The 21,539-nt window shown below is 42.6% G+C and overlaps 1 protein-coding gene across 3 annotated transcripts; it reads right to left on the bottom strand.

Moving 5' to 3' along the window:
- Window positions 1-424: 424 nt before the first annotated feature.
- LOC106652614 (rho GTPase-activating protein 39) lies at window positions 425-21,148 on the bottom strand. Of its 3 annotated transcripts, none has more exons than XM_014371677.2 (13): window positions 20,210-21,148; window positions 9,295-9,396; window positions 8,978-9,116; window positions 7,539-7,652; window positions 6,399-7,023; window positions 6,075-6,122; window positions 5,143-5,571; window positions 4,594-5,061; window positions 4,154-4,342; window positions 3,590-4,065; window positions 3,108-3,515; window positions 2,595-3,038; window positions 425-2,520 (listed from the first exon to the last, which is right to left on the bottom strand). In XM_014371677.2, exons 1-13 carry the CDS (start codon window positions 20,221-20,223, stop codon window positions 2,326-2,328), a joined length of 3,651 nt encoding a protein of 1,216 aa, XP_014227163.1. In that variant the 5' UTR covers window positions 20,224-21,148; the 3' UTR covers window positions 425-2,325. The 3 variants fall into 3 exon arrangements, with proteins under 3 accessions (XP_014227163.1, XP_014227160.1, XP_014227161.1); XM_014371674.2 differs by having other exon boundaries at window positions 7,461-7,652; window positions 20,210-21,147; XM_014371675.2 differs by lacking the exon at window positions 6,075-6,122 and having other exon boundaries at window positions 7,461-7,652; window positions 20,210-21,147.
- Window positions 21,149-21,539: the final 391 nt, after the last annotated feature.

Here is a 21,539-nt window from a genome sequence, read left to right as displayed (position 1 = left end):
TAAATTATTGTTACTACACAAGTTTCGACATTACTTGACGGTTTAATGGTAACGCAAGTAAAATTTTTGACTATTATCATCTCAAAAAAAATAGACTTTGCACTATACTTACTATATGTGTTAGCTCCAAATAAGTTTGACTGAACCAATGATACTCTGAGGATACCAAGCAATAGATAAAATGTCCATATTAAAGTTTATCTATTCTTTGCAGTTGCGTTTATTAACGTTAGCCTTAGATGTTGATCTTTATTTCATATTTATTTTGAAAATTTTCCCATAATCTAATAGTTAGTTTTACTCGTCAAAGAGTTGGCTAGATACATTGTTTTCATTTATTAAAACCCCTCGGGGTACTAAAATGATCGTTTCTTTCTACTTATAAAAAATGTTAAATTTTAATGAATTCATTATAAAGCTCAACTCATTTGTAATATTATATTTTTGAAGTCACACAAACTGACAATATAGATTTAGTTTTTTAAATACGTGTCACTTTTAATATTAATCTACAAGCCCATCAGTATAAATATTATACATATTTTAGTATTTGTATTTAATACATTTATAAAACAAAAAATGGCTATTTGTTCTCGGTTTAAATATGTTGGTACTTACATAAAATTACAAAAATAAAGTATGTGATATTATTAATCAAATGAATGTCTTGAACATAATATATATAGAACATCTTTGGAACTTTTATGTCCTTCGTTACACTTTGATCACTTCAATTGTTAGTTTATTTTCAATATTATATACTCTGTTCTAACACAAATCAAGTATTATAAAATGTAGCGTTAAAGCGATAATAACTCTTGTTTTTTTTGTTGAATTTTTAATTATTAAGATACGTTTTGGGAGATATCTTTGTACAACAGCTATTAATTTATAAACAAGTACATGAATAAGTCTTCAGTAAAAGCGTTGAGAAATCAACTTTTTGTGTACTTTGCAGTATTCAAATCGTCCAAGCTTGATGCACTTATTGTATTGTTCTCACAAATGTTCCACATCTATTTACAAACGTTTGAACGACTTATTCGCCGATCGACTTTGAAATGATAAAATAAGTAATTTTTTTATTATTTGTCATTGCCAGGGCTGTTTATTTTAAAAATCGCTTAAAAAAGAAAATACATTCTTTGGAAAAATGACAAGGAAAGACGATTATTTCTAAGGTAATATGAAAATAATTATACAAAAACACATTAGTATGGCTTACTAATCTTGATTAGTATGATTATACATACTTTACATACATACATACAGATTCACAAATTGCATCAGTTTTTTAAATGTACAAAATTTTCCGCGATCGTCACCTTTCACCTTTCACAATATAACACATATTTGTTCGTTATTTTTCATTACCGGCATTGTACGTTACATGCGATTTAACAAATGTTTTTTCAGTAAAAAAACCACTTCCACATGCGCGTGGCGTAACAAAGGTGCTACGATATTTTAGCATTGTACATAATATCATAAATCTAATAATCTCTAGTATAAATGTTGCGTATAATCTTTATAATAAAAGAATTAATTTCATAATTAATGTAGGATGCTGATCAAGAAAAAACACAATCATTGTCGCATTCGACTTTATCGATTGAAAGTGAATTTTCCTTCAAAGCTGCGAAATTATATTCACCTAATACGAACTTTTTATAATCGTACACATAGTGAGAATGACTCGAATTCTATTAATCTAACTCACATTGGAGCTGACGGAAGAACGAACTTGCAAGTAATTGAACGCAATTCGTTACTTCAAAGTGCTTAAGGAGACGACTGAAACGCTGTTCAATTTTTATTAAATGCCAATGAAATGTATGACTATAATTTTCAATAAAATATATGAATATGAATATCGTATTGAGGAACTTTTGGTAAACCAGCATTAATAAGCATGAATCATTTTTAACATGGCGATTAAAATTTAATCAAAGTAAACTTGCTTAAGAATTTTGCATATCTTAATTCAATGATTGCTTCGTCAATATTTTCATTAAAAACAAATACTGTCTTATATCGGTTATAAAACCACGTTTAAAATGCCAAACGTATTTATACAGCAAATCGCTTTTGTCGTAAATACTTTGCTTTAATGCATCATCTTATTTACTATTCAGAACACACAATCATCGATAGCATTCATTGAATCTTATAAGCAATGATGCTATGAAAATGTTTAATGTGAACCAATCCGCCGTAATGGTATTTTAGAATGATATCGGTGCAAGCATTAATAAATTTTAAATGCACAGCGTATTTGCATATTATCATAATCTAAAGCGTCGTCTCCTTAAGCTGACCCAAAGGTCAGTGAAGATCTTCGACCCAAGCCGTTTCAAGCGTCTCGATCATTGTACGTACGAACGCCATTTCTCTTCTAGCATTTTCCAAAATAACGCGTGGATCATGTGATGTACAACGAAGTATATTTGGTGCCATTACCATTGCCAAGTTACTAGCATCCATTTTTGTGCGCGATACAACGTCGGGCCGAGCAAATATCTGTAAAAAGTTCAGTTTGTAAAGTAATTGTCCTGAATGAATGTAGAAAATAAATTCAAATAAAAAATACGTACTTGTAAAAAGTGAATCAGATGACATAGGACCTTTCGATTAAGTTCCGGTAATCTCTCTACAAGAGCAGCAACGTTTTTAGCTGAGGCTTCAGGGTCATCGTGCTTCATGGCCACGCATTCAGCATAAAATGAATCAGGTATAAGAGGCTCATAAAGTTCTCGTACCCAAAGTTTCAGCAAAGAAGCTGGAGCATGAGCATCTTGAGAAGCTGCAAGTATGGCACCGTCTTCAAATTTGTCAAGACGCGACTTGAGAACATTGACTTCATCGGCATCTGCAGATACTCGGAATATTCCCTCGGTCATCGTGCCACCCCTTATCAGTACTTGTCTTGTTAGTGTTGTTTGAATCCATGGTAGTTCTCGTTGCGGAAAACGATCTCGTTGTAGAGCCATGACTTCAGAAAGTGTGGCACCGAACATCGATGCTCGGAATATTTGTAACTAAAATAATAAAAAGTAATACAGTTATAAATGTTTCCAAAAATAATATGATAAAAGTAGAAAACCAACCCTAGCTTGATCGATATCCTCAACAGTTGCTTTTCTAGGTTGTCTCTTGCCATGAGCACCAATCCTCTGCAACCGTTTGCATGCAACGGTTGCATAATGACTAACTTGTACATGTATAGGCCACTTGGCAACTTCAGGAAATTGGAAATTAGGATCACGATGTCTATTCATGTAACCTTCAAGATAAGGTTCAAATGTGGCACTTGGTGATACGAAAGCCAAACAAATAGCCATGAGCTCCCAACCTCGACGTAAACTTTCCTTGCGCGGATTCTCCGTAGTCTGCCGGCAGATTTGTACGTAGAGCTCATCACGCAATGGTGCTTTCGAAAATACCATATTCACTATTTCCATGGCTACACCGTCTAATGTCATTCCTACATTAGCCTTGCGATCACCCATATAGACCTGACAAAATTAATTTCAAAACATTAATTTATTCTTATGGTACCAATTAGTATCAAGCGAGCGTATGAACGTACTTGCACGAGCCTAAATAAATTACAAGCTTCCCTTTTCAGTAGTTTTTCTCCCTCTACGATTGCAAGCATTGGTTGAGGTATTGGATCCTTACTCCAACTAAGTATGTCTCGAACGCTACATTTTTTTCTAAATAATAGCCTTAGACCTTTTGGACGTCCACAGTTGAGATTCAAATTATCTTGAGCATATTTTTCGATATCTCCGCCAGCAGTGTCATCTCTGCGACCTTCGTCGTAATCACCTCCAGCATCGATACAACTACTACCAATACCGCTGAGACTGAAACCTCCAGCTGCTCTGGCACTTGGTGCAGCTGGAAGTGAATGAGGGCGCATGGCAGCCGAAAGCACGCTTTCGCGAGCTTCGGCTTGTGATACGATGTTCGGTGGTGGTGGAGGTGTGGCATGTGGTCTCGTTAACGTATCAGCTGTATTGTAGTAAGTCGCGATGCCGGTGGTATCGTAATTTGCCAAATCTAGAATAAAAATTACGTGAAATTTCATGAATTGAAAGATCTCAAGTATTCAACATGAATTTTCTTTTCAAAGTTACTTCTTTATTACCTGCATAATGATCGTCAAGGTACTCTTGACTCGATGAATCTCCTTGATTACTAGCTGCTTCATCATCAGCAAATTGATCGTCTGAATCTTCGTCCACTCTTCCATGAGGATCGTCATCTCTGCCTCCTTCTTCATCCAAAGAATCATCACCCTCTTCTGCTAAGAGTGGATCGCCGAATTTATAGCAACCTACACATAAAATAGTTAGGAAAATCATTAATTTCAAAATGCTTTATATAATTTTTAATGTTGTTAATAAATACAGTGAAACTTCGTTAATTCTAAATTCTAAATGCAGGCTGTAATTTTGCATTATCGAGGTAAATTTATTTGATTTGATGACTCTAAATGCAAAATTTTATTTCAAATATTTTTAAGAATTTATAATAAATTAAGATATATCCTAAAAATATATAGTCTCATTAAAAAATATAACGAACCAGAAAGTTTAGCTTGCTGAAGTATATAATGCTGCAGTGGTAGTAAGTGATCTGCATCTACCATCAAGTTGCCATAAAATGGAGATGGAGGTGGACTAGGATGGACACCATTACGCTTTTTCTTGGATGGCTCTTCAATAGGCGGCGGTGGATCATCATTTTCATCGCCAGCATCCGCACTATTACTACCACTGCTGTCTGTAGCATTGCTACTGGCACTACTGCTTACGCTACTAAATCTTTGACGACCTTGATCCGGTAAAAGAAAACGTTCGTGCATTCCGTCGTCGTCTCGATCCTGTCTTCGCGACGAGGGCTGCTTTTGTTGTAGTTTTTGTTGAAGTTGTTGTTGCAGAAGCTGCTGCTGTGGTGACTTAGCTTGTTTTTGTTGATGTGGCTGCTGCTGCAACTGATGCGACTTTTGTTGCTGGACAAAACTATAACTACGAGCTAACGGTTGTGGTGGAGCTTGAAAAATAAAGAGTTCATATTAATTTCAAAGTTAATGGTAGTAAATCGCATATTGTAAGGTCATTGCCGTTAACTTACTATCTATCGAATTATTGCAAGTAACTGCTCTTCTAATTTCCTTATCTCTATCATTTCTTTCAGACACTACATCGAAACTCCTCTGTTTGGCAACATTACTCACAGCCAAACCTCTACCATCAGGACTTTTGCCATCGACACCCATTTTTACTTCGCTAGGCTGTCTTCGGCCTATGCTGCCAGTATTATCGACACTGGATTGCTTGGCACGGCCTGAACTATAAAATGCGGGATTGGATTTGTCGAGACTATTAACGCGATCTCGAGGATATCTACTGCTACCACCGCCTCCGCTGACATCGTGCATCGGACGAAACTTATCTGATGATCTGTAACCTGCCTCCTGCGATTGTCGAAATCCTGGATTCGGTGACTCTCGATAAGGAGATGTGCTGGACTCTTTGTGTTGTGGAGGGTACGGAGCACGGCCTGTAAATAAAGAGATCAAAACTAATTAACAAAGGATAAAAATTGTCATAAGTAGTGACGTATGAAGATGATAGATATTTTAATTTCCATAAAGTAATAAATAATGCAAAGTATAAACGTGTGAAATAAACTTTAGTGAACCAGTAATGATCAAACTCATAATGATCTCAGTGCTTCCCAACTAAACACCTAATATAAACATTTTTGTTTACCATTTCACAGTTCTTTCAATAACATTTAGAAATGCTCCAACAAAATTTTGTATAATAATTAAACAGCTTTTAATTTTATTGTTAAATCCGGATGTAATCCCATAGTTACAAACCAACACCGTAAATCTTATAAAAGTTATCATAAAAAGTGTAAATCATTAATTGCGTTAAAAAATAATATATTAATAATTGAATACAATTAAAGTGTATGCATAATAATGAAGTTGCAGTGATAAGATGAAGTGATCACTACATTTTCTAACACTTTGAAAAATTCGTAGTACTTGGTACCTTTGAGCGTAGCTTCTAAAATTGCACGAAATTCGGAGTTCCGGATGCCTGGTAATATTGAAAAAATTGTTTGTTATTATATGCTATAGAGTACAACAATATAACAACATCTCGAACGAAAAATACTTGACGCATTTATTATAATTTGCTTTTAACGTGAAAATAAAAGTTCGTTTTCTTGAACCATTAGCTAAGCAAATCTCGTCATAAACTCAGTGAAAGTTCGTTTATGAAACCTCATAATTATTTTAATTAATTTTTTTTTCAATAGTTAATAACGCACAAAACACATTAAAGAAGTAATGAAAATGAGACGAAACTTACTTCCATATTCACCATTCTTTTCTCTTTTCTCGAAGTCTAAATTAACGTCCCTCCTTTGGCAATTATTATCTTTTTGTAGGTCAATAAAATTTTTCTTCTTAAATAAAGGTGTGCTCGTGGACATGGATATTCCAGCGGGTGACGGCGGCTGTTCACCTGGTAGGAACTTCGGACTTTTCGCGGACTCGAGAGTACCGCCCTTAGGCTGCCTAGGAGCAGGTGGCGGCGGGGCTTGATTGGGTGATCGATGGTGCCTGTGCGCGGGAGAATCAACGTTGCCACCAGCGCCTGCACTGCCGTGGCGATAACTGCCCGATTCCAGGGAGGTGCGACTGTGCGAGACCGAGCTGTCCGAGGAGCGTCCCGAGTCCTGCGAGTGATTGTGATGCCTCCTCGCCGGCGGTGGCGGTTGAGGCGGTATCTGTGGCTGCTGTAAATGTGGCGGCGGTTGCTGACTCGTTTGTTGCTCGACGTGCCTGCTACTGCTGCCGGTGTGATGGTGTCGATTGTTATTTTGGTGATGGTGATGATGATGATGGTGATAACGCCGAGCAGAGGGCGACGGAGACGGCGGTGACGTTTGCGCTTCCGCCAAGGGACTGTGTGGCTTACAGGCACCCATGCTCTATTCAATAAATTCAGATTTTGTTATCAAAGCTCAGCTTACTTTTAATGAATATTTTGGGGAAAATACAACATATCTACTATTATCTAATCAAATGTTTTCACGAGGGGTGAAAGGAATGTAAAAAATAAAATCACATTGAGTATGGAATTAAATTATAAGATATGAACACAATCATTTAAACTGATATTCGGAGTAAGAATGTTTAAAGATTTGAATTATCTCAAAGTAAAATGAACTTAAATTTTGTTGCATCAAATTTGAGAAAAATAATGGTCAATGATAAAAAAACAAGGTTAAAAGTTAAGTAACAACAATAATGAACAGAATATTACTCAGAAAAAGAGTAATAAATATCAATAATTCGTGTACTCACAGCTTTTGACGTACTTAGTTTAAAGAAAATAAAGTATAAAAACTAAAATAAAAGAATTTACCAAAGGATAAGCATGGACAAGACTAGGATTTTCGCGGTGATGGTGATGATGATGATTAAATCGTCCTGAACGACCAACCGTAGGGGTTTGCGTCTGTGTTGAAACGGTCTCTTTTTTCTTGGGTTCGGAGCTTTTGAGACTGTCTATTCCACTGGCACTAGCGCTAGCTGGCTCCGTATTTTGCTTCAGTGTCTGTAGAAATTGAAATGCTTTAGTTTTCTCTTTGGATAACGTGTTTACTTATTAATACTATTATTAAATTTAAATATCTTCATAATCATAATTAAAACCTTATTTGCAAATTTTAATATTGTATTTAAAAAAAAAGTAAAAAGAGCTAAAAATCAGCAGAATTTTCATTCAAATTTAATATCATGTTTACACCGATAGAGTGCGTAAATTAAATTCATTCATTTGTTTACATGACTTTTCAATTTCCTAGCTTGAGAGTATACATGGGAGGAGATATTTTCAGTTGTATCGAGTTCGAGTATAATTCAAAACGAAGTTTATATGAAATAACGTGATATATATTATCAATAACCTCATCTTGCTCAACCTGCTTCATGCCCATCTCTTTCACATTTTTCCCTTTCTTTCTTTTGTTTTGATGTTCTTCTCTATTACGGTACTTATTCTACTTTCAAATCAGTTTACGCAGCAACTGTGAAAAAATGATTAACTGGGCTTCATCCAAATATTTTATAAAGTAATAAATTAATTTTTGAGAATTTAGATTTTGCGTGGTAAGCATTGAACCGGTAAGTTAATGTATTTGCAAGTACCATCCAGTATTAGAGAAAAATATTCAAAGTTCTCTCTTTGATTTTAGTTTCGCAAATATGCGCCTCGGCTAGTAATATGCAGTTCGTTTGGGAGCTAATTACGAGATAGGCTCGCGCGCGAGACAAAGAGTAATGCTTACACGTGCGTAATCATAAGCGCAAACGAGCAAAGCGACAAACGATTCGCTGCGCAGTCCGTTCGTTGGTTCGCTGCAAATCGACGCGTCGCGCGTCAAGCCTTTCTTCTTCGTCGAGTGTAATCGAGCACACGAACATTGCTTAGCGTAGCATAACACCCGTATAGATACCTTATACGAGCGCAAGTAAAGACAGCAAAATCGACGAGACTTTTTTTTTACTATTTTCGGTCGTCCTAAGCATTACTCTTTTTCGATTTCCGAAACAATGACGCTTTCACGGCTCTGCTCTATAACAAACAGCAGCTGCTGCTGCTTTCGGTCTATCTCTTCTGCGATGAACAATGGCTCGTAAAACCGACACACAATGAAAGGTACTCTTTTACCATTTTAAAGCCATTTCTAACAAATTTGAAATCTCAGCATTTGGCACTTTTATTTATTCTTTTAATAAGTAGACCGGACATTACAATATAATCTCGAGTGAATAGTTACGAAAGAAAACGCACAAAAAGCTTGATTCACAAAGTTCTAATCGCCTCTAACGATCTAGTAAAAATATAAGCAGCAGTCAATTAAAACAAAAAATATTTACCTGTAGTTTAGCTAATGGAATAATATCACAATCAGTTGGCCGATGCCATACGGTCTTCTGTGATGTTGCATTGTAATAGTAGAAACGAGATGTACTCTGGTCGAACAGTTCCCACCACTGATTATTATCAGTTTTTTTACTGCAATTAAAATAAAGTATCGTTTATTAATTGTTGTACGCATTACTTTTACGATTTATTTCCATAAATTCGTATTCACGAAACAAGAAAATAGTAAGAGTAATCCACAAAGGAAATATTTTATCGTTATAATTATTAGAAAAAATTACAAACAAGCATTAACGCAGAGTATACTTACACAGGTACTCCGGGGGGAGGATCCCAAACACATTCGCCCGTTGTCAGGTTTGCGTACATGTGCTCTTTTGTTCGTGGTTCGATAATCTCCACCCATTCCATCCTGAAAAATAAGTACAAGAGTAAATACCGGTGTTAAAAGAGCCCGAAAATGTTGCATAAGTATGCAAGTCAGCTTAAAAACTAGGGCAAAATCCGTTGTTTTATCATTAAGTGAAAGTGAAACACCTGTGGAGGTAATTAGTGATTTGCGGCGGACATTAATTGTAGTTTCCGAAACCACGAAATCTTCGTTTTGCTTCTATGAAAGTCTAAACGTTATAGCGCTCGTTACTCGCATTTCTCGACATTGTTTTGTTATCACAGATTGCTGCAGGTAAAACGGAAACGTATTTCAACACTAGAGATACACGTGATTAATCACTTTCAACTCCATAACTTTTATTTAAGAAAATAAGAAATAAATAATTTACATCATTTTTTATATTTACAAGCTTGAACGAGGCCAACAATTTTGTTGTAACAGAAAAATGTCTATAAATAATTTTTCAAAAAGCTTTAAGAAATTGTGTGTAAGACAAGAAATAACGGAAGACAAGGAGAGTTCTTGAAAAAGAGCTAGACGTCAATGGTCGGGGACAAATTACGAGAAAATCGAACGAACGACACGATTGCTGTAGACTTTAAAGGTCGTCGCGATTCTTTCGTAGATTTAATGCAACTTACACGCTCGAGCGCATCGCGTGTATTGATTTTACGGGTAAAGCTCGTTTATTTGATAAAGTCCTCGCGTCCGAGCACGACTGCGATGTAAAATTTTGAGCTTACGGACGTTGAAACGACGAAACATCGAAAAAAAGATGTACTCCAAGCCAGCGGAAGATGGCTTATCTCCTGGTGAATGGTTTAAGCGATAGCTCACGAGCTCTCTTACAAGATTATCGCAAAAGGGAAAGAAAACAACGGTCTATTTATAAAGTCAAAGCAACACGATCAAAGTGTGGTGCGCGCGACACTAGTACATTTTCATATCGAGGCAATGCACGCACAGTCGAAAATAATGCAAACCTTAATTATACACGACCCTACGTAACAAGCTATGCACTGGATGTTCAGTGATAACATCTTTACTAAAAACGGGCACCGCTGGTTGTCCCTGAAACAATATACTGCTAATTGTTCAATGACCAAGTTTCCAGCGGGCTTTTAACGATCAAGTACTGTGTGTACGCGCAACAAGGGGGAAGTTACCGCCTGCAGCTAAACTGCACACTAGATGCGATGCAAGAGTTGCTGCTGCTTCTATTTTCAAATTCGTTAAACAGAAATTCCCTTCCGTTGTTTCGACTCCGAAGAGTGAAGACTGACGTAACGATCGCTCTGCCTTTCTGCAGTCTGTATTCGAGCTCAAATGGTAAACATCTACATTCTACTTACTATACTACGATTTAAAAAAAGGATCCACTGGCTTTCGTATAGGCTCTAGCCTAGCTAAAAATATTTTAAAAATCTGATACGCGTGCATGCGCTTCGCAAAAAGTTTCAAAGCCGAGAGTATATAAACATTACATCATTTACGTCATTAAAAGAATGTACAGTTTTTAACGGTAATAGTTATCATTGACGAGTCGTGTGTTGCATCGCTGCCCAAATGTCATTTTACCGTATTCTTGCTCATGAAGCAGGAGTATTTTTATATTATTTTGTGTATCATATGGATGCATATAATTGTCTCGTGTGGTCGAAAATTTTCGAAAGCCAGTTCCAATTGCGACGACGTAAGAGAGAGCGAAAGAGAGAGAGAGAGAGAAGCTGCTGCAGGCGTCACAGAGCCTGAATACCAAAACGTCGTATATAGATCGCGAAGCGTATTTGCATGCAGATATTTTCAAAGTCCAATCGAAAATTGTAACTCATTGCGCCTGCTCCGCGGCTGGAATGTTGTATATGCACAGCCACGAGTAGGCGTATAGTAGCGAAACAGTAGCAGCAGCGGCACTAGCAGCTCGAGGCTGATGCTGCTGGCTGGTTTTTACATAAGCTCGATATCCTGCAATGACGAAGGGAAGTTTGAATGAGCAGTGCTATAGCAATATAGTCTCGTGGGCTAGTTCTCGCGCAGACGCAGTCGAAGATGTCCGTGGACTGACTCGAGGGTCGACATACGCGTGGCGGCCCTGCTCTGTTATAACATGCGACACCCCCGCAGCAAACTTTGTACATTGGCTAGAGCGGGCTGTGATCGTCGGACGCGCACTCGAATCTATATATGTACGTATATGAATCGCCATTCCTCGGCTTTCGCACGAGACAATTTAACTGCGCTGGCGTCGCTGCCGCGGAATCGCGTGCGCCGCGCTTCGAGTCGAGTTTGCGGCGCGGTGCAGCGCACGAGCTGCTGTCGAGAGGAGAAAGAGAGGAGAGCGTTTTAATGCGTTAATTAGCATAGCGTCGTACGTTCGCAAAGCGCAGAGAGACTGCGGTATAAGCCGTGCGGATGCTATAAAGGAGCGAAGGCAGATCGGAGCTGGACCGACACTGCGGCACACTGATATTTTCTTCCTTTCTCCGGACTCTGCCACACCGCTGCTGCTGCGTGTTGCTTTAAACGCGCCAGTCTGCCTCGGCGGATCGGGACTCGACTCGAGAAGTTGAGAGCCCGCGAGAGAGAGAGGAAAGCGAAATCAATCAACGTCGCGGCGGTGGCGGCGTTTCTTCCACCGATGCTGCAGCAGCGGCCGAGTAATCCCGGCACGACGGCAATAATCGTACAGAGCCGAGCGCACGTCTTCGTGCTGCTGCTGCCGAGCGAGAGAGAAAGAGAGAGAAACAAAACACGGCTTGTTCGCTGCTGCTTCTGCTGACTCGCAGCAGCAGCTCTTCTAAACACAGTGGAGAGCCGCGCGGCGCTCCAAAAATAATCGTTTCTTCGGATAGGGTATTTTTAGAGCGATTCCAACACCTACGTTAACGTGAGTTTCGCGCGCGCCATCGCCGTCGCTCTATACGAAATCTCTATACTGTCGTGCTCTCAACTGGCGGATCGTCGAGGCAGAGTATAGTAGTAGGTATATAGCGTCAGCCCCTCGTGCATTTAGTACAGTGCGGCATTTAAATAAAACGCATAGGCCGCACGCGTGTTATTGTGTCACTTGGTGCGCGTCTATACGCACAAAAGCGCCTCCGCACACATAGTCTCGCACACAGACGCGTCGTCTCTCAATTGATAAGGTCGACGCGCGAGGTAGTACAAGCGCACCGTGCAGCAGCGGCACAGCCACCGTCGAGCCGAGCAGAGCTCTCCTATACATATGATATGCATGAACGATGTCAAGCATTTAATTGACCCGAATGAACTCGCGCGCGCGCGTACGTTCAACGGCGTGAGCGCGACGACTATATGTACGCGCTCGATCTGCCATAATATACGCACTATAAAACGCGCCTGCCTGCCTGCGGACTGTGCGTGTGCTTTATGATGGTTGGCTCGCCGGTTCAGGCTCCAACATATATATAATACAATACGCCGCGCCAATTCAAACGCGCCCAGTGCCGTACACATTCGTGCGCGAGATAAAAGGGAAATTGAGCATTACTGCGAAAGCTCGGCCCGAGGTACGTTTCGTACCTATTATATTTTATACGAGTGCCGAACTGTCGCTGACACACGCGTTTATTGGACCACGACCGAAGGACAAGTGAGCGCGAATAGGACGACGACGACTAGCGCGTTATAGATCTCTTTCTTTCTCTCTCTCTCTCTCTCACTCTCTGTTATGCATCGACGCGCATCATCGATTCTCGCGGTAACTGCCTGGAAAAACCAAGAGTTTGTTTGGAAAATTGAATTCCTGAGTCGATTCGCGCTCGTGAGCTCCGGACGTGCGCTAGTCGTTAACATCTCTGGATATTCTCTCTCTCTATTCGTTTCTATTTATTATAGTTGCTCGAGCATCGGCTAATGATCCTCTCTCCCTCTCCTCGCCAAGTCGATATAAGGAAGAAGAAAAAAAAAATACGAAATCACTGTACGAGCCACTCGTAACGTTTGGCAAAAAGACGAAAGATCGGAACAAAGCTCGGGCGGCGCAGGATTCCGTTCGTTCGTTCGTTGACATAACGTACCGCGCGTGCAAATACTCAAAAAGAATAGGCGGCAGAGAATAATACGGTAACAGCCGCGCACGTATGTTTGTACAAGGTGTGAGAAAAGTGACTTTGCCGTGAAACAGAAAATGAGCAACGCCTCCTCGCTCGAAAATATTACTTATTTCAAAGATCCGGTAGCTTGCGCGCGCGCATAAATAGATCGGAACTCTGCTCTTTTTTGCTCCCTCGCTTGTTTTTTTTTTTTTTTTTTTTTTTTATTTCATTTTTNGCTTTTTTTTTTTTTTTTTTTTTGTTTTCATTTCATTTTTTGTTGCATTATTTTTTCCTCTTTCATTTCGTTGTTGTAGCTCGAGTCAATGAATCGATGCGTCTCGCACGATCGGCTGATCTCGATTCGTACGACGAAAAATGTGGAATAAAAGCGAGACGAGCTGCGAGTCGAGAAATCGAGAGAAAAACGACAATTCATTCGAGTTGACGGTTGTTCGCTTTTATAATACCAGAAAATCATCGAGCGAAACGAGAGCTAGAGCTCGTTGCTGGATATATAGTGGACGAGAAGTACACCTGCGGATCGCGAGCTAGCTAATCCCCGACATCGAAGAACGTGTTTTTCATAAAATAAGTAAACCATATCGCGTGTAAACCATTCAATTTTCCATCTGCTAAATTAAACAGAGTAAATACACTACGAGCCGAGCTATAGCTCACGGTCAACAGGCATTTCACCGGTTAGCGAGAAAAGACAATGAGTCGTCCTCGTCGTCGTTGTCATTGCTGGATAAAGGAGAAAAAGAGAAGAGATGGAGTTAAGCTAAACTATATAACGGAGCTGCGACATAGCCGTCGTCATCGTCGTATACAAGAGAGGAGTCCCACACCCAAAGCCAATGCGTGTGCATGCGCGAAACGACATTTCCAGCGCATAGGTATAGAGTAGATATATGTATACGCGGCTCTTGGTGCTAGCTAGCCCGGCGCACGGTTTATACAGTATACATAGCGCGCGTGCGAGACCACAAAGACAAGTCGCTGAAAAATTCAGCGCGCTAGGCGGACTTTCACTCTGCTGCGCTGCTCTGCTGCTGCTGCTGCTGTGTATATGCACACTGCGCCGTTAGGTGTAGTACGTAGAGCGAGTACCGCGCAGCATATATACCACACCGAGTCTAAAGGCCGATGAGGGCCGTCGTCGTCGAGTTGCATACATGCGGCTGATGCTGCTGCAGATGTCTGAGAGAGAGAGAGAGAGAGCTACACGTCGTCATCGCGTTTACTTTTATTTATCTTTTTCTCGCAGCTGCTCCAGCCGAGAATGAATTTTCAATTTTCCAGGCGCTCTTTCCAGCGAGATAGCTCGCGTACACAGCTCGAATCTCGGATTTGACACACGTCGCCGGGCGGGAGACGAGAAGCTGCAGCAGAGCTCGGCTTTTCGTCTCGCAGACACATATATATATACAACGGTAGCAACGATCAATCCGCTGCCGTATATCTAGGTAAGAGCAGCAAGAAGCGGGCTGTTTGCCAAGCGCGTGGTAAAGAACCCCGTGTATATATATGGAGCGCGTCGATCGGAAAATGCTCCTCTCGTCTAGGGCAGCTCTCGGATGGGACACGAGTATCGAGCCGCTGCTGCTGCTCGTGATTAACGAGAAAATTCTTTCGCGACAGCTGTTCAAATACTTTTTATGTAAAATCGATTCCTGTATAAGCCATGTACATAATACTCTACGGGCCCATTGTTTTGCACGAATCGTCCGATCGATAAATTTGCCAAGCTCGTTGCTCGCTAACTATATAAGTATAAGCGCCGAGACAAGGAAAACGCACCGCATAGATCCCTTTCTCTCTCGCTCGCTCGAGAGCAGCAATGTGTAGCCCGACGACCGAGCCAAAGCTTGCGAGACTAGAAAGTACCTTACTTATATTTACTACGTGCTTATGGAAAGAGAGAGTCTATTGATATAGCTACTATCTACATAAACTTGGACGATTTTAAAAAGTCATTTTGAAAAATGTGATCGACGCGCCTCGAGAGCCACGAGTAGGTTGCTCTCGTATTATATACCCGACGGAGCTTTAAATCCGTCGTCATTTGGCTCGCTGAAGCGCGTGCATTTTCAAGCTCTTCCGCGTATTTACTTCGTTCGGGCTCGCTCTCTCGAGTCGAGACTGTAATTTGTCATGATCCAAGAGTTTCAAACGCGCCCTCAAGTACCTTGTTTGACGCGCAAATTTCATCTGATTTCGAGTCGCACACGCAAGAGCCGATTCGATCGATCGATTTATTTCTCGCTGCGCCTTCTTAATTACTCGGCACACAAGGAGCTTCGAATTTCTCTGGGCCGACGGCTCGTCGAACCGAAGAGCTTCGTGCGCTCCTTTTTGCAGCTGTCAATCGATCGACTTTTGCGCCGTGTACGTTTTAAAAGACCTTTCAGCGACAGAGACTTCCTTCTTTTTTTCCGTACGTCGAGTATTAGCTTTTTGCTCGTCGACAAAGTAATTAACGCTATATGGATTCTGAATAATTATACGTCGTGGAAATGATGCGCACAAAGACCCAAAACTTTTGAGCCGAGAAAAAAAACTAAAAAAGAATCACGTACGGTCCTTCCGTCGATGCTTTAGGACAATTTTTATCCCAGTGCTCCGGATTATATACACACGCGCGTAAAGTATGCGTCATCGTCGACTCTGGCTACGCGGCGCGACGATATTTTTGCGGAAAAGATAAATGCCCCGACGTCTTTCTCGGCTTCGTTCAACCTAAATCCTAACAATGCAGTTAAACCTCCCGACACAATAAGGCATAAATACACGAGTAGTGTACAATTACATAAGTTAAGAACAATTAAGGAATTAAAATGTTTGTAAGTTGTACTTTTTAAACACTATTATAAGAATGACAAGCATTGTTCCTATAGCTGCGCAGCGATAAAAGTATACGATGTCGTAACGCACCGCGCACACACGTACACATAAATTGCAAGCTGCAGCAGCTGCGAGATAATTGTGGAAAAACTCATTGATGAAAAGCTGGACGCGCGATAATTCGTCCGATGCAGTTAATGCTGATGGGCGATGGGCGATAAATAAGCGTCCGAATAATCTTCGCGCCGAACGCATGGTTATCTCCTACTCGACGTGCAAAATCATCCAGCGAAAGCCTCTCGCGCATTTTTAATCCGATAAGCCGGATAAAGACATTCAAGCTCAATTTCAGCTCATCACATTATAATATAGTAGCTCGCGCGCGTGTGCAAATCCATATCAGGCTAGGAGCTTTAGACTTTGACGCGCGTTTCGAATGGAGCCTCTCGCGCTCTCTCTCTCTCGTTGGAGCTGGATGAAGAGGCCACGTGTAATTCATCTCGCCGCTCGACCCTCACCTAGAAAGAGTTTCTTTCGAAAAATGAGAGCCTCTTGTTGTCCGGAAATAACAAAGCTGTGCCCGAGAAAAGTAACGCGTACAATATACACGAGCGAACTTCATCTCATATACGTATTATGTGGATATGCTTATAAAGTAACACGTTGAGAAAGAGACACGAGAAAGAGTAGATGAGAAATACATCGCGCGCGTGTACGTCACCTACACGTCGTCGTCTAATATGTCAAGAGCTGCCGCTGCCACGCTCGACTTGGACCTTGAACGAGAGACTGCAGCTTAAAAAAGAAAAAAAGATAAAGGGCTTGGCATTGTACGCGTCATCAAGTGGAAAACTGGCCCAGCCAACGAGTCTCCTCTGCTCATCCATTCCGACAATTTCGTAAAGTAGCCTCGACTCGATCGATAATTAGTCATAGTCGAAAAATAAATACGGCGGTGGCGGCTGCCTACTGCGTGTGTATTTATATGAAGTGATAACAATATCCAAAAATAGCGCATGGATCCAACGGCGGCGCGAGTTGCTTCATATTATGCTGCTGCTGCTGTCCGGGGCGACGAGCGCAAGCGGTTGCTTCTGAACTTCCGATTAGTTATTTACGTTTTCTCTCTTCGTTCGAACTTCGATCGGGTATACGTATATGCGTTGTTTCGCGTGTGCGTGCGCGTGTATAGAAGAAGAAGAAGAATAAGTTAAAGTGCGCATCATGGCGAGGCGAGCACATGCTGCGCGTGCGATACACGTTTGTGTTGTACCAGGCAGACGTGCATGGCGCACGAGGCGCCCGCTATGCGCTGCGTCGGCGGTCCGGCTCCTCGTATATAGCTTTCGATGAGTCACGCCGATCGTCGCTAAAACTTTGCCCTCTCCGTATTTTTACTCGCTGCGCGCTTTATAACGCTTGGAGCGTGTATCGTATAGGGCATAGATGCGGCTATGTGCGTTGTGTATAAAGAGGGAGAGAACGTCGTTCGAAAATCGGAGTCGCGGAGTATTATACGTTTATTATTGCATTACGAGTGCACGTATAGTGCGTGCGTGCGAAGCAATAGACAACTACACCGCAAGCGCATCGGCGGCGACGAAACGATAAAAAAGCAAAAGCCCCGGACTGTCCACAGCAGTCGAAGCGAAAAAGAAAGAGAGAGAATGAGGAGAAACTAGCGCGCTCGCAATCGATGCACCAGTTTCTAATTACTTTTCTCGCTGCTGCATAAATGCATGCGTGTTTTAATAGCCGATATCGACTTTTGCATACGCGGAAAAACATCTCGAGCTTCGCTTCGCTTCTCTTTCTCTCTCTCTGTGTTTCGTCGCGTCGACCACCACCGCACGGTCTCGTGAACGGCACGTAGCGTGTGATAGCAGCAATATAGCTGCAGCGCAACTCGATGCGCTAAATTAACCGACTTTTTATGCTCGCCGCGAGACGATTCTTCGCGCGCGCGAGACGCGTCGACTTTTGTTTGCGACCCTTTCCGAGAACCAGCGTCTCGTGCAAATATAACCCGCAAGGCACGAGGAGCGCGACGTATACACAAAGTACAAAAAAAAATTGTTCTAACGCCACTTTGAAGACGTACTCTCAATTTCCTGCCGCAGCTTGCACTCGCATACACACGCCACACGAGGAAGTTGGCTGCAGAGCTCGGGAGTATATAAACTAGCGTACGGCACGCTTGCAGCTTTTCAGCTTTCTCCCTTTGAGCTTTGACCTTCGCATGACGAGCACACGAGAGAGCGAGCGAGCGAGGAATAGTTCGCTCCGAAAATATCTTATCGAAAAGTTGACCGACTGCACCGATCGGTGGCGGCCATGGGAAAGCATATTAAACGAACACACGAGTTTATCTCGTCGACGCGATCCACAGCAGCAGCAACAGCAGCAACTCGAGCACACAAACAAGCTCTGCCTAACTCTCTCTCTCTCTCATCGCTCCCTCTCCCTCCGACTTGTTTGCTATCAAACAAAACGGCCCAACACATTAGCTACGGAGACAGATATTCGCTATATACATGTGTATTACACATCGAAGCAGAGACACACAAACACGAGCAGCAGCTAAAAGCGACAGAGCAGCTATCTGTGTGCATGTATAAACAGTTACATAGCGGTTCACAAGTTCAATCGATCGGATCAAGGTGAAACCGACCTCGACGAAAAAAGCGACCCAGAAAGTGTCTCTCTTTGCTCGCGCGCGGCGGCGGCTCCTACTATATCCTCCCCTCGAAGCAGCTGTCGCGCGTCATCCCGAGACCTGTACCATTGCATACTAACGCAGAGAGCTATCTCTAGCTCTCGGACTTTTTAAAAGCCCCGGCAGCAGTACAAGCAGCATCAGCAGAGCGAGGCCCTCGACTATATTATAACAGAGCTGTAAAGGCAGAGAGCACTACGGCCCACGGACGTCGAGGAGCGGCGCAAAAGAACGAGAATTAACGAGCAGCAGCATAAACGCGTGCGAATGTTTATGGAAAGAGCGTAAAACTCTCGGGTTCGCGCGCGCGCGAGCCTATACAAGCACTAATGCTACGCAGTCGAATGGATGAACATGAAAAATGGAAAAAAAGCTGAAAAAGAAGAGAGAAAAGAGCAGAAAACGACACTACTGGTCGCAAGCACGTATACATGTAGTGTACTGCGAAAAATATATGCGATACGCAGGCAGGCAGGCATGCAGACACACAGACACAGAGAGGAGCAGCTCTCTCGCGTGTAGCTCGTGCGCGAGTCGTAGGTATATATATGTGTACGCGACGACGAGAACAGCACATATGGGGGAGAGAATGAGTCTCTTTGCCGTGGCTGCTGCTGCTGCTGCTAGTCTTGCAAAGTGAGCGTACATTACATACATAGACGAGTAAACCGCGAGCGAGAAAGAGACAAGATACCGAATGCGAATGTATGTACATGTTATTGTGCCTGTACAGAATGTATGTACACACGAGTCGCGGCTGTCGTTGCTCCCAACTTATTATATACGCACTCGTATTTATACCTTTTACGCATCGGACGAATCGCATGTGTGCGAGCGGAAACCTAGTGTGCCTATATAACATGTAAGACTCGATATTTTGTAAGGGAGATCTCGATGTGGCTGCACACGCGTATGCGTGCGCGAGGATACGTAATATAGCTGCTATTTCACCCCCGGCGAGCACGAGGAGTTCCGTGAGAAAAACTACGCCCATGTGCAGCGAACTCGAAGCTCCCGCAACTTTAAATGTACAAAAGATAGCTCCGAATCGCAAGCTAAAGAGATTCGACTCCGATGTTATTCGATTAACGCAGACGAGTTTCGTGGATCGAGCCCTAATAGCCATAAAAACAATGTCATAAGGCGGCTACTCCGTCCTATTGATGGGCCACTATCAGCAATTGGCTATATCTAAGTGCTATAGGTATATTACCTCTCGGATGCCATGGTGAGAGCCGAGTCCTTGCGCGCACACGCGCACTAATCGGTCTGCCTACTGCTCTTGCTCTGCTGCTCCTATTCTTCTCCGTCTTCTAAGCCGCGATATAGATATATATCGTGTATGTAAACGCAAATTTACATATATGTATATGTCTGCGTGTGTATGATATATATTTATAAGCGTGTATCCGACCCGTGCGACTGCGGGCCGAAGCGGCAGAGCGATTGCAGAAACTCGTACAAAGTTCGCTCGCTCGGCTCCCGAGGACGAGCTTACGCGCTTACTCCGCAGGACACTTTTGTATATTAGGCTCACTTATGTATTCATCGACACTCGCACTCGCGATAGCACACACACACACACACTCACAATATAGATATAGGAGCACAGAGCGCGAGGACTCGCGAGGAGCCGAGTCGACCGTCGAGTATAACACAATAACGCACACAAGCAGTAGTCGCGGTCGAATGTGTCGGCGATCGTCGCAGGATGTGTCACATGCACCACCACAACAACAATAAACACTGATAGACTGCGCGCGGAGCAGCGACTGGTCTTGCTGGTCGCTCTCGCTCTCTCAAGGAGAGGCTCGCACGCCTCTCTCGCGATCTCGCCTGCGACTGGCCGCTGCAGCGAGAGATTTTTTACTCGTGTCGTGCAATTATTCACACACGCACACAATCGTCGTCGTGTTCGTCGTCTTGGCCCAGCTACTACTCTAACGTAGCAGCAGCGATAGACGGATCGGATCTCGCAGAAGAAAAAAAAACGCGGGGGCGGATTAGTCAGCTCGTGGAGGAGCTGAGCTGCTGGCTGCCGTAGGCCAGCCGCCGCCGCTGCGCTACTGTCGCGCCGCTCGCACGAGCACGGCTCAAAGCAGTCGCGGGGGCACGACGCACACGGATTGCCATCGGCCGCGATACTCGCAAGCAGCAGCACTGAGCCAGCACACTTGGTGCCAGAGTAGAATCGCACTGCTGCTGCTGCGACAGAGAGTCGCTTTTCGCGCAATGCGCCGCTGCCTGCCACCGCCACCGCTGCCGCGGACTCAGCAGCCGTCACCGCGACGCCATCTTGCAGCACCTCCGCCACTATTCTCGACAAACAGACTGCCAGCTACTCGCGAGCGTACACGAACTCTGCGATCTCGGAGTCGGCTGTACTCGATTGCGTTTCGCGCGCGACTCCGAAGCTTACGAATCTTGAAACTCTTGCGATGCTTTTGACAGCTTGTTATTAGCACCGAACCACTACTATCAACGTTCATTTATAATTCGAATGAACGTTCGATGTTATTTATCGAATCAGTGGCCGTAAAATA

The sequence above is a fragment of the Trichogramma pretiosum genome, unplaced genomic scaffold (assembly GCF_000599845.2).
Source record: "Trichogramma pretiosum strain Unisexual culture from Peru unplaced genomic scaffold, Tpre_2.0 scaffold32, whole genome shotgun sequence".
In the NCBI taxonomy this organism is placed as follows: domain Eukaryota; kingdom Metazoa; phylum Arthropoda; class Insecta; order Hymenoptera; family Trichogrammatidae; genus Trichogramma; species Trichogramma pretiosum.
This window is presented reverse-complemented; position numbering and strand designations above follow the sequence as displayed.